Source organism: Thunnus thynnus, chromosome 19 (assembly GCF_963924715.1).
Source record: "Thunnus thynnus chromosome 19, fThuThy2.1, whole genome shotgun sequence".
In the NCBI taxonomy this organism is placed as follows: Eukaryota; Metazoa; Chordata; class Actinopteri; order Scombriformes; family Scombridae; genus Thunnus; species Thunnus thynnus.
In genome coordinates this window covers 29231518-29244403 of record NC_089535.1, presented here as the reverse complement: position 1 = coordinate 29244403, position 12886 = coordinate 29231518, and the positions used below count along the sequence as shown (strand labels likewise).

General features: G+C 39.0%; 1 protein-coding gene across 1 annotated transcript; it reads left to right on the top strand.

Moving 5' to 3' along the window:
- Positions 1–3773: 3773 nt before the first annotated feature.
- On the top strand, positions 3774–11539 carry LOC137171121 (cortexin-2). The gene has a single exon (XM_067574884.1). It carries the CDS (start codon positions 5041–5043, stop codon positions 5518–5520), a length of 480 nt encoding a protein of 159 aa, XP_067430985.1. The 5' UTR covers positions 3774–5040; the 3' UTR covers positions 5521–11539.
- The last annotated feature ends 1347 nt before the right edge of the window (positions 11540–12886 follow it).

Here is a 12886-nt window from a genome sequence, read left to right as displayed (position 1 = left end):
TTGGGTCTCCCAGCTCTGTCTGGCAGCCTCCCCCGCCACCTGATCCAACTCACCACCAGATGGTGATCAGTTGACAGCTCTGCTCCTCTCTTTACCCGAATCCAGATGACACAACTACAGAGTTGACCAACAATCTATGGCCTAAGGTCTTCTGGTACCAGGTACACTTATCAACAGGTACTTGTACCTGGAAATTAGCTAGGAGCTACATCTGGTACAATACATCTCTAAGATGAATGTTTTCTTTTATACATGGTCCCTGACAAATAGATGTAATAAACTAAACTAAATGTCTCTCTTGGTGGCGCTAGAGGTAAAGGCAGTAGAATATATCCTAAATTTAGTGCCAATTCATCCTCTATATGTTGAGATATCTCTCTATGTAAAGCAAGGAATATCTGTCTGTCTGTATGTATGTATGTAAGTTGGTCCTTTGCATATCTCGAGAACAGTTCATCTGGTGTCCGTTTCACAAAGCAGGTTTAGTGAAAACTCAGAGTCTTTTAACCCTGAAATGAGGGAAACTCTGAGTTTTCCGTTTCAAAAAGGGAGGTAACTCAAACCAGAGAAAGAGGGATAACTCTAGCCTGTTTCAGAGAGAGAGAGATAACTTAAGCTCTCGGTCAGTTACCGTAGTAACAGACTCTATGAACCTAACCTGGTCGGGACCAGGTTTTTCCTCAATGAACCTCGAGTTTCTCTCAGTATCCGCCCTCTTTCAGAGCCACACACTCCATTTGATTTCCTCATTCATTCAGAGTCAGTATATTAGAAGTCCATTGGGCACAGTGGGTGGCGACTTTTTTCACTAACATGGCATGTTCTTTTGATAACGATCCCGTGGATGAAGGTGCAGCATTACTGCGCAGAGAATTAGCCTAAATATTCGTCAGCAGATGGTTATCAGACCACGCATAAATGTTCTAGCATTTCCAGACAATTATCTTTTTTAGCTTAGGGCCAGCTCCTCTGCCTCCATTAGAGGTGGCGGTGCAGGACCACCACGCGTTTTACGGGCATCTGCCTTCTTTCTGTTGGCTGAGTAGAAGTCTGTGTTTGTTTAAATAGGCTTAATTATTTAACAGAACATGATGTAGATGAGAAGACATTTATGTGTGTGAAACCAGCATTATGTTGGGGATAAAACAACTGCACAGTCAAACAGCCACTTAATATTTACTTTACAATGTAAAACATGATCAAAATGAGGTATCCCCATGAGATTATGCCGAGGTCTCACCTGTTTGAACAATATTTTTATATTTCATCCTAAACTGCTGCCAAGTGCGCTTCTCCCCCGCGGGATTGGACCTAAATGAAATAAATTAATAGGCGACCATTCAAGCAGTTTTCCCCTGTAATATTATTGTGATTACAAAGGACTACATTTAAACTTACGCATTAACCCAAGCAGCAATGTTCTCCCACGCCGTCTCCCTCTCTTTTGCAGCTGCAGCAGTGTTGCACTTCTTTTTGAAAACGTGTTCAAACTCGCCGTATGAGCGCATTAAGATTTCTAGTGCTAGTGGGGTGAAAAACGCAGCCATCCTCTTCCCCGTTGCCATGGTGACTCATTGAATCGGGGCTCCATTGATGCTGGCTTTTTATAGTTGTGGTGCACGCGCTTAACTCCAGGTGAAACTACTCCGAGTTGATTAAACTGACTCAAATCAGCTGTTCTGGAACCGGAAACTCAGAGTTTTCTATCTCAGAGTAGATCAACTCAGAGTTCAGGATTAGACTCAGAGTTTGTTGAGCCTGCTTTGTGAAACGGACCCCTGATCTACTCCATACCTGACAGGTGAATTGCTGGGGAAACAAGGAAGTGCAATGTCGATGTGTGAACTTGTTTGGATGAGTGGTTCTCGAGAAATATATAAACATACCTCATAAATACCATTGATTTGCTTTTTCTTCTTTTTGTGAGGTTAACAAACAAAAATATGGATTGTGCCACTCTGCCATTGCAACCCACATTGTAGTCAGAGGTGGGATTACATCTGTAGTGATAATGACTTGAAAAAGTTTGAGAGACTTAAGATCTACTATTGAACTGTGTGCTGTGAACAAAACTTGGCATGCATGTGCAAGACTTAGTGCTGGATGTCTCAGGCATGTTCAGAAATATATAAAAATACCTCATAAACAACGTTGCTTCTGCTTCTTCTTCTGTACAAGGAGTCAACGAGCAGAAATACGGACAGCACCACTCTGCCATTGCAACCCACATTGTGGTAGGAGATGGGATTACATCTGTAGTGATGAGAACTACCATAGAGAATGAATTGAAAAAGTTTAGAGTTAAGCTTTATTCCCATTCCTCACATGTGGGAACTTAATATGTATGTTCAAGGCATAGTGCAGGATGTCTCAGGCACATTTTGAATGGGCACTACAGTTCATCCACTCAACCTCCGCTCAACTTAAAATTGTAGTCTCCAGATATTTTGCGTATGAGTCGTTTAGGGAGCATCAGTAAATTGTAGTGTCTACAGATAGCCTGCATGACAGGCGTTCAGGAAGCATTGGTAAATTGTAGCGTCTACCGATAGGCTGCATGAAAGGCGTTTAGGGGACGGGCACACCTCTCGAGAGAGAGAGTATTGAGAAATTGGCCTGTTCCAAACAGGCACGTTTTGAACGGACACTGCACTAGTTTCACTAGATACCGGTAAGTGAAAACTTTGACCTGCTGGTGGCAGTAGAGAAGGATCCCCCCAATCATTAGGATTGGATCCATTAATGTTTGTACTAAATTTCATAAAAAATCTATTTAAGGGCACATTTAGTGCATGTCTCGTGTGAGATATGAGATGATAAAATCTCAATCTGTGTCAGACTACACAATATCAATATGAGTAAATACCAAAAAGTAAATGAGGGCAGGGAAACATCATCAGCTTCTGTAATCCATCTGCAGCTCTGATGTTTTGAAAATACAGCAAAGTCACACAAACCTATTTTTCGATTCACCTTCATTGTTTTGTCTTTTGTGTGCCATGAATGTATTTAGGAGAACATGTATGTTTTCTCCCTAAACTTTAATTAAAAAACAGCACCCATGAAATTGCTTTGTTTGTAGATGTGGGTCACACAGCACTAGTCACATTGTGAGAATTTGGTCACTGTCAGAATGAGGGCATGACACCGTGGGCATGAATAACGCTGTCAGATATTTAGAAGCTCCACATTGGTCATAGGTGGATGTCTCTCACAGTCAGATCTAGGACCACTGTTTTGGATTGACAACCAAAGATTTCACCACGTTTCTTTCACGATTGTCAACTTGTATCTCAGACAGTCCAAAATCACACAGTGTAAAGTGGAGAGTTATTGAGATATTTCAGTCTGGATTTACAATAAGTGGTGGACTGACTGACATTGCCATCCAACACAGACCAAGGGCAACAGCTGCATGCATCATCTCCTTCTGTCCAACCTGTCTGGCAAAAGATGTATTGCATTTTTAAGTGTAATATGGTGTGATACAGCAGATCTATGACAGTAATTGTTTTGGTTAAACCTGACAGCAGACCATGTAATTCATCTGGAAGCAAGACAGCCTCAATGCTGACACTGTCACATCAGTTCTTCATGTCATTCATCTGGATTACTGACTGTAAAGTGTACAGTAATGTGTGCTCCCTTTATGCATTCCCTTTTTTGTCTTTTTGCATGTTTTGTTTATCTCTTTCTCTATCTCTGAATGCAGTGATTGTTTTCTGGGATCTAAAATGAAACAAGCAAAGGTCCTTTTATGTGCTGTGTAACTTTATTTCAGACTGAAAGTGATGGTTTCTCTTTGTGAGCTTGAAAAAGCAGAATATGTTGAGATCCCAGACATAATTTAAGACATATAAAAAATATGTTGCTTTGAATAATAATGTGTGTCAAATCTGTTTTTTTCCACAAAAGTACAATTAGAACTAGAAGAGTGCACTCAGTAGGGTGCAGATCTCCACCAGGTGTGTCTGGGGATATGTATAGTTTCACTTTTCTTTAAGATGCATAGAATAGTGTAATGGTATTGTAAGCAAGCGTCCTGGGTTCGCCTAACTGTATAAACTTAATAAGGTAACAATAAACAGGACGATAAGTCCAAACTTCTCCATTTAAACATTGTTGTAACACACCACACAAAATAACCCCTCCCAAACAAAGAATTGAAAAAAGAAAAGAGTTGAGTTGAATCTCACTCAACTATCACTCCAAGCTCCTTTACAGTCAAGATGGCAGCGAAGCTAATAAAAATGGTTATTTATTCATCAAATATCGTGCCTCACTTTAGTGGATCATATGGATGTCAGTCTTTTAGCCTTGACAAAGGCCAAAATGTGGCCTGTAACAGACTAGTGAAGCCTTGTTTTTAGCCAATTGCAGGAAATGTCTTTTGCTGTAGTTGTTGATCACTTGCGGCCTCTACCAGCCAGTTAAGAGAGGTGAGGAGTCAGCAGTTAATGGCGGTATAAAACGTGATATTAAAATAGGTTTTTCAACTATTGTGAATCACTGCAACCACAGGTACTTGAGCATACAGTCATAAATGTGTACAAAAATATTAGGCTGATGGGTTCAGTAGTGTATGAGATTGGCAGCAGACAGACACATACATGGACACACACAACCAAACACATGATCTCCTCCAGGCTTACACCTGGCAGAGATAATTAATGGGTTTGCTCACCTACAAAACAAAGAAAACAACAACATATTGCGTCTAGTGGTGTCGCTCCGTGCAGATAGTTTTGGTCTTTGTTTGTCCAGGTTTTCAGGTGTCTGTCTCAGAGATTTCTGCCTCCAATCCATATGACAGAGGTGAATGGAATTTAGTTTGTGTGTCATCCTCAAAGCATTAAAAAATAACAATAACTGAAACATTGCCTCTGTTAAGTTGAATATTTCAAATGTCATTTTTCAATGACAAACCTGAACAAATGAAACCAAAAGTATCCACACAGATAGATACCACAAGAAGTATGTCAGAAAATATGTTTTTGTTATTTTGGTTAATTGACTCGTTAAAAATTTAGTGACAGCAAAATGCTAACAGTTATGCTGTTGTTCTCCATCCTCATTCTAGACAATGAGGTCCATCTGAGGGGGCTTGGCCAGTCTTGTATGAAGAGGATGCCACAGCGCCCCCTGTGGATGCTGCAGTGCCACTGTCCTGCCCCCACCACACACTTCTCTTCCCAGATGATGGAAGGAGAGCCCTTCACCTCTGCTCTCTCCTCTCTGCTGCACTCTGCCGGGGGACACTTTATCGCCCTGTCCTCTTCCTCCTCCTCCTCCTCCTCCTCGTCTTCCTCCTCTGCCTCATCAGATTCAGCTATTGCTGCCATGTCCCTGGAGCAGAAGACCACTTTTGCCTTGGTCATATTTCTCTTTGTTTTCCTCCTCATCCTCATCGTGCGATGCTTCCGTATCCTGCTGGACCCCTACCGGAGTATGCCTACCTCCACTTGGGCCGATGGCCTCGATGGTCTGGAGAAGGGCCAGTTCGACTACACTCTGGCCTAGGGTTCAACACAAAATGCACACAAGCACACTAGTGTGTATTCACACATGCCCAGTTGCATTGTACTGTGTTACTTTGTTTGCCTTGAGCCAATGGAGGCACTGAGAGGCAGAAAACCAGTCCATCTCATGCTGCCTCGGTGTGTACACACACAGCTGTTTGATTCTCACATGTGCACACTAACTGAACAACAACTAGCTCAAAATTAGCATATAGGTGTATTTAATTCACATACAACTCTGTGTGGATTAAACTGTGTGGATCAGGACTTCACACTGGCTGGGCTGACTGTGACTGTTGCCTGCCAGGTTGATACTTACAAAAAGAAAAACAGTTTTAAAGACTTGCACAAATGGTTAGAAAGGATATCTTAACTTGAAATCTTGATGATTTGGTGGTTGGTTTAACCATTCTTATTTTATGTTCAGATTGAATCTAGAGTGAAATGTCACCTTATGTTTTTCGCACAAATTTTTGCAGTCTCTCTTTTAATGCCACGATGTACCAACTGTGCAGATGTTAGCTGTAGCTAGCTAGCGGTGTACACAGCGTGATTTGTACATTGCTTGTTAGCTAGTGTACTTACCAAGAACGCTGATTCTTTATGGTATTTTTATTTTTGTTTCCTTTCCTTTTTTTTCTTGTCTTATTACAATCATGATTAGGAGTCATAAAAACACAGCATTAGCGTAAATGTTTAGCTCAAGTTTTGAATTTGCGCAAACATGTCTTGAGCTTACCTTACACCGCCAAGAGCGAATTTGCCTCGTATCTTTAATTTTATATGCGAACATGCTGGCAAATTTGCTTCACTTTTCAGTCTGAAAACACCTTTAGGATAATTTGTGTGGGTATTATTGTACTGTAATTTCACATAGATATGACTAGGGCTGGGTATCACGTAAACATTTTTGATACTAATCCCGGTACAATACATGAGTTTTGCTACAGATTCCGAAAGAATACTTTTTTCGATACCTTATTTTGAGAAATATAAATATTTTTTTCTACAAAACACCTTTGTTTAATTTAACAAAAGAAGCCAAAGTCTTCCAATGTTCAATATTGCGAAAACACAAGCAACGTTACAAGAACTATAACTAAAATTGGCAAAATTATGATTTAAATCAGTACCTGGCTGATCAGAGAATATATAGAGATTATAAATCTGACCAGACATTCAATGCCAGCTTTCAGTACTTTACAGTTTGTTCAATTCTCTGTGTTACAGACACATACTGGTTGCTACCAAAGAAGAGTTGTTGAGTTGAGTTTGATACCCAGCCCTGGGACTGACTGTGAATGTGGCTGGCCAGGCTGACACTTTTAAAGACAAAGGAATGTCATAGAGACAGGCACAAAGTTAAAAATGGACATCTTCACTTGAAATGCAGATGATGTGATGGCTGTTTTGACAATGCTTAGAATTATACACTTTGTATGTCTACTATTAATGTTTACTGGAAAACACACACACATTTTCTGAAATGTGTATAGACCTTCATTTTCACAGTGACACACCAAACCGTCTCTGTGCACATGTGCAGAGATCTCTGCCACTCCTTTGTCAAACTGAATTGTTTACACTGTCAGCACTTGAAGGTTCATAGAGACCAGAGAGAGATATTGCATGTCAAAGATGAGCTTAGGGTACCCAGCTCATACAGGGTAGCCATCTGACTTCACCACACCTCACTGTCACCTCCTGTGCTATGTAAGAAACTTACTGTGCTGTGGTAAGATGCCAAATCTTCAAGCTTAAAAACATGAGAGTTTTTAGATGTTTTTTTTTTAAATCAATTTTTCTTTGGTTTAGAAACATGAAACAGAAGGTCATTGTTCAGACTGAACGGCATTGACCTGAGGATGCAATTGTTCTGTTCCATTTTACTTCTAGGATGTTCCTTAGAGAAGACTGAAGAAACATTTTGACATGTAGTTTTATAATGTAATCATTCAATGGGACAGAGAACAGGGTTTTACTTGAACAGGGTATTAGTGTTAACATGTTCTAAATGACGTCTCATTAGCCATGCACAAGCATTTCTGCCATCATTATGTCATAGTTTATTGGCTTTAATGAGAAACCAAGCTGCTCAGTTATCTCAGTTTTTGGATTGTTTTTAAGTTCATTTACATGCCTTTTTTGATAGCGTGACGGCTGGGACTCACAGCCTGGAGGGATTCTCTTCACTTGAAGCAGTAACAGTGGGGGTTTAACTGGCAAAATAGTCAATATAATTAATTTAAAAACAACCCATCCTGTGTGAGGAGTGTATGTAGCTGGCACAGAAGTATCCCCAACCAGACCCCACCATACCCACCAGGAAGAAAGTCGCTTTCACCCCACATATTATCTATTTATTTTTCACAATTGAGCATACGCTTCTTAACCTTTTACTGTCTTAACTAAATATAAATGAAATGTACTCCAATGTGAAGGAGCAGTGACTTTACTCCTTATGGATGTCTGAGCTCCTCACACTATGTCTAAAGGTGAGCCCAACTCATTTCAACCGCTTGTTCCACAATTTCATTCTTTCAATCATTACTAACAGCTAATGCCAGCCATAAGTAGGAGTTCAAAAGTACATCATCCAGTAAATCAAGAGCTTCACTTTCAGGTACAGCCCCCTCTTCATCACAACAGTCCAGTACAGCAACCGCACTACTTTGTTCCATTTTACCTAATTAATACAACCACAAGATACCTGAACTCCCTCACTTGAGGCAGCCCAATCAGAATGGGCGATATCTATGAGTTAGCTCTATTAGTTTCTCCACAGTTGTAGTTGTGGTTTCTTCACATCCTGAGATACTGCCTTCATCACTCATGTGCTTAAAGGTATAAATCTTAAGATTTTCATTATATATATCATTAATGGTCTGTATTTTTTCTGCAATAACCATGTCATGTATTAATATTATATGATTACTTCTCTACATAGTAGTGTTCATTGTCACTGGCAGAGTCCGCCTTTCCATTGTACATGTTTTGAACAGAACTCTGGGACATGTATTATTAAAATGCAAATGCACAACCAAAGCATCAACAGAGCGCAGGATACGCAGGGTAGCCATGTAGCACAAACGCACAGTTAAAGGCTAGTAGATCACAAGCAAGTACAAGGTTACAAGATATTCTTTTAAGGATCTGTCCATTGTGAGTCCCACTGCCAAAGATTTCTATTTGCTCAGCTTATTCCCCACAACATTTAAGAAAGATTGTTGCTGCTAACCAATGTGCACTCTTTAGCTTCCTCCCTCAGCCCTCCAATTGCTGAATTAATTAATTCTAGCCAGATACTACTAGGTGAATATCATATATACAGAAGCAACTTGACTACTTTTAAAGTTATTATCATATTTATTTATTTTGGCAGATTTTTGCCCCATTTACTCCCACTTTGGAATATGCAATTTATTATAGTTTTCTGGAGAAACCATCCCCTTTCCATGTGTCCATTATTTATTTATAAGTGAAATGTGAAGCTTGGGCCTTCTGACTAGTTTGGGAACAAGTTAGTCTTTTTAACTTTTATCTGTGTTTACCAGAGAAGTGCGGTGTGACAACATATGATAAACATAATGTATGAATGAATGAGATTATGACTGAATTTTAAACAAATTACTCTCAAGTTCAACATAGTGAAGTTGATCTCTGCCTCCACTAAATCAGTCTCAGATCTGGGTCTCTCAGCAATCAAATGCACACAGTTAGGACAAAATCTTTCAACAGAGGGTTATGAATATTTGGTTCTATAACAACCTATTTTTTTTTTACAGAGATTATTAATGTTTTATCTCAAGAGATGGAGATAAAACATTAATAATGGATATAAGATAAGATACATAAGATGGCATTTTAGAAAAAAAAAACAATTTAACTAGTCGGAATGGTTCTTAAACAGTGTCATTTTCAAGTTGCTGGTAAAGGTTTTGAACAATGCACTGTTTACAATGTACTGTTGATTGTGCTTCTAGTGTTGTCAAGAATCTTAATTGCTAATTTTATTATATTTAAGACCATTGGAGTTTGCTTTCTAAATGTAATGCACAAGTCTTTTGAAGTAGCACAATCATGTAGAATAGCATTTGAACAGCTTGCTTGTACAGAGGCTAGTGGGCACCCTGCTTCCAGTTCAGGCTGTGGTCCTGCATTCATGTCAACAACTGTCATTACTGTGACTGTTACTATTTTTGTGAGAATGACAACAATGATTTTCATTTGTGTTTCATTGATTTTCTTTTTAAACAGTTGGATTTTATCCATATAGCAGTAATGGCAATGTCAGAGGTCTGGTTGGTTGGTTGGTTGGTTGGTTTGTCCCCTATTTTGGCCCATTTTGGTCCAGAGTGATCCCTGAATTTCTTATCTAGCACCAACAACAGGCCAAAGTTTTCACTTATCCAGTGAATTATGTCCACATCTTCTGGATGTGGCACAGAAGTTTGTAGGGACATTCATAATTCAGTTGTTAATTTTCCTTCCTTTTGGTTTATGACCTGCAAAACTAATGACATTCCCATCAGCCTCAGCTACTTTGCATTTAGTGCTAATTAATAAATGTTAGCATGTTATCACACTAAACTAAGACAGTGACCATGATAAACATTACCTCAGCATTTTATTACTGTTATTGTGAGCATTAGCACTTAGCTCAAAACACCGCTGTGCCAAAGTACAGCCTCATATGGCCGCTAGCATGGCTATAGGCTCATAAAGGTTAAGTATGCCTGAAACAAACTAGTGCATACAAAGTGTTGGCTGACCAAGTGTTCTGAATGTGCACACTTGAAGACAGCATGAAAAGCCTGCCATCGTAGCCTCCTCCTGGCTGCATCCCACTGCCTGATCTCTCTTGGAGTGTCTTTAGCGTATCTCTGTAGTCTTGACACGATGAGTCTCACAATTTGTGGGTATTCTTGGCATCACACTTGGTGGTACACACAAAAAGTGGTGGAAGTAGTGTGAAGAATGAGGAAAGACAGCTTGGTTTGAAGGCTGACTGTTCTTCAACATGGACACACTTGTAAACTTTAAAAGTCAGAAATGTATGTGAATTGTGAGAGCCATCTATTGATCATTTTGAGATCAGAGATGAAAAAAAGAACTACCTCTGTCTTCGCAATTGACTCTTTGTCATTATTGCCCAAATAAATGACAGCTACCTTGTCAATAAGAGAAGCTATGAGAAGGTACTAGTTAACAATCACATGTCTCTCTTGCATTAAAGATGAGATCAAGGCCGCATTCATATGAATATTTCTAAGTACTTATCTGCGCTTAGAGCACATTTGACATGAATGCAGCTCAGCATATGTGTCCTGTTGTTAGCGCTGGTTGCATATTTAATTAGCAGCTAAAATCCTTTTTCCCACAATGCTCTCTCCTTACTGCACAGCCAGGTTCATGAGAAGGACCAAATACACTGTCGACTGTCCGTATGTTCTGTGATACAGTATTTAGTACATACAAAGACTAGGAGCAGGTACAATTTCTTGTATCAATACAAAGATTAATAATACACAATGATAATCACATTGCTGATATTACAGTTATGTGTTTTCTAATAAAATGAGTATATTGGAATATAAAATCTTATTTAAGGAGCTAGCATGAAACTAAAATGACTCAAAATGCTTTAATTAGCTAACATATTATTTTTCCTCTGACTGTTTCAGCTGAATCTCCATCAGTACCCTTTCATGGTGGTGCATTTGCATTATTGGTGGTCCTGTTGTACTGAAACACTGCTGATGATTCGCTGATACTGTAACCTCCATGATCCATGCTTCCAGTTTGTAACAATGACCAAGGCACTGTTGGGAAAAAAAAAGAAAATCTCCAGTGCTGATGTAGAGTTGTGATGTTCTCATCAGTAGCTCAGCCCATGTACATATGCAGAGCCATAGTTCTAGTACTGTGTGAGTGTGCTACACTGTGGTGTCTGTGTCTGCTTGGAAAGCAGTAGATTTATATAAACATATAATGCATTTTGTGTAACAGAGCAACACTGAATAAACTATTTCCAAATCGGTGCATCAGTCTCTCTTGCTGTTTTTAGAAAATGTCAGGGAGATTCGGAAAATTGTTGATTTGGGTCTGACTGTCGAGATTGAAAGTTCATTCTTGACCTTGGAAATGGCAGTTTATAAAACTCTCACCACAAGGTTCATTTAGTAGCTGTTCTGGTGCTTTCAATAATATCACATGAAATTTAAAGACATTTTATCTATGTTGGCTTAAATGCTGTGCTTGAAAGTTCATTATTCACTCAAGGTAAACAAGGCAGAGCTAGTAATGTGATTATCTCTTGCTAAAGCAGACAGCTGCTTGATTGACACATAAAGAAAAGTGGCATAGAAACTAAAACAGTTGTTGGGAAAAATGTGTTGTGAAATAAAAAATAGACTTTGGAAAAAGACATTTTGAAATAAAAACTGATGAATTTAAATAAAAATTAGTTGCATTAAAGTATGTTATAGTGAAAAGAAGCAGGATGGAATAATATTTCATAATCATATATGATGTAACTGTTCAGTTGTGTAATGTTATATACATTATGTTATGTGTATAACACTTTGGGTCTCCATACATAAATGGTACTGTACCATTAAAGTTGCTCACTTCTGCTCTATTAAGTTAGGAGACATAAGGCAGCATTTTAAAGAATACTGTACAGTCATGATTGTGGTATAATTTTGTATGCAAAACAAAATGAAATGTGTTGATAAATTGTGAAATGGTGCAATTATGAGTTGTAGTGGAAATGCCTATATCCCCTTTGTGGTGCAGGGCAAAAGAGGAAAAATCACATTAATCATCAAACCATCAGCCAAGTCGAACTAAACTTTCATTCATGGCTGCTTACAGGAGTTAGATGAGAGCCACAATCAAATGTCTTGAAGTGTTGGGACACTGCTGGATTGTATATAGAATGAGCATCAGAATTATACATTCTATCTAATAAATATAACATGTTTAGTGGAAGTACATTGTTGATCAGAGTAGTGAGGAGAGGGAGTGATCCTCCCAGCACTGATGATGGTCGTCAATCAACTCATGGAGATAAATAGTCATTCAGCTGCAAAATAACTTTAAAGTCAGTGATGTAGACTGTTAGAGAACTGATGTCATTATTTCGCAACACCATTGTTCCACAGAAAAAAAAGGAACTTAATTTCCAAATACCACACAAGCATGACATCCTATGGCTTTGTCACGTTTGAGTAGATAATATGCAACATTTCTGTACCATAGACCTATGTTTCAAAATTCAGTCTTGGTTTGTTTTCCTCTCGGTATCAGTATAGCTATAGCTGGTGCATTCCACTCAGCAGTTGTGCTATGAGATGAGGAGGGTG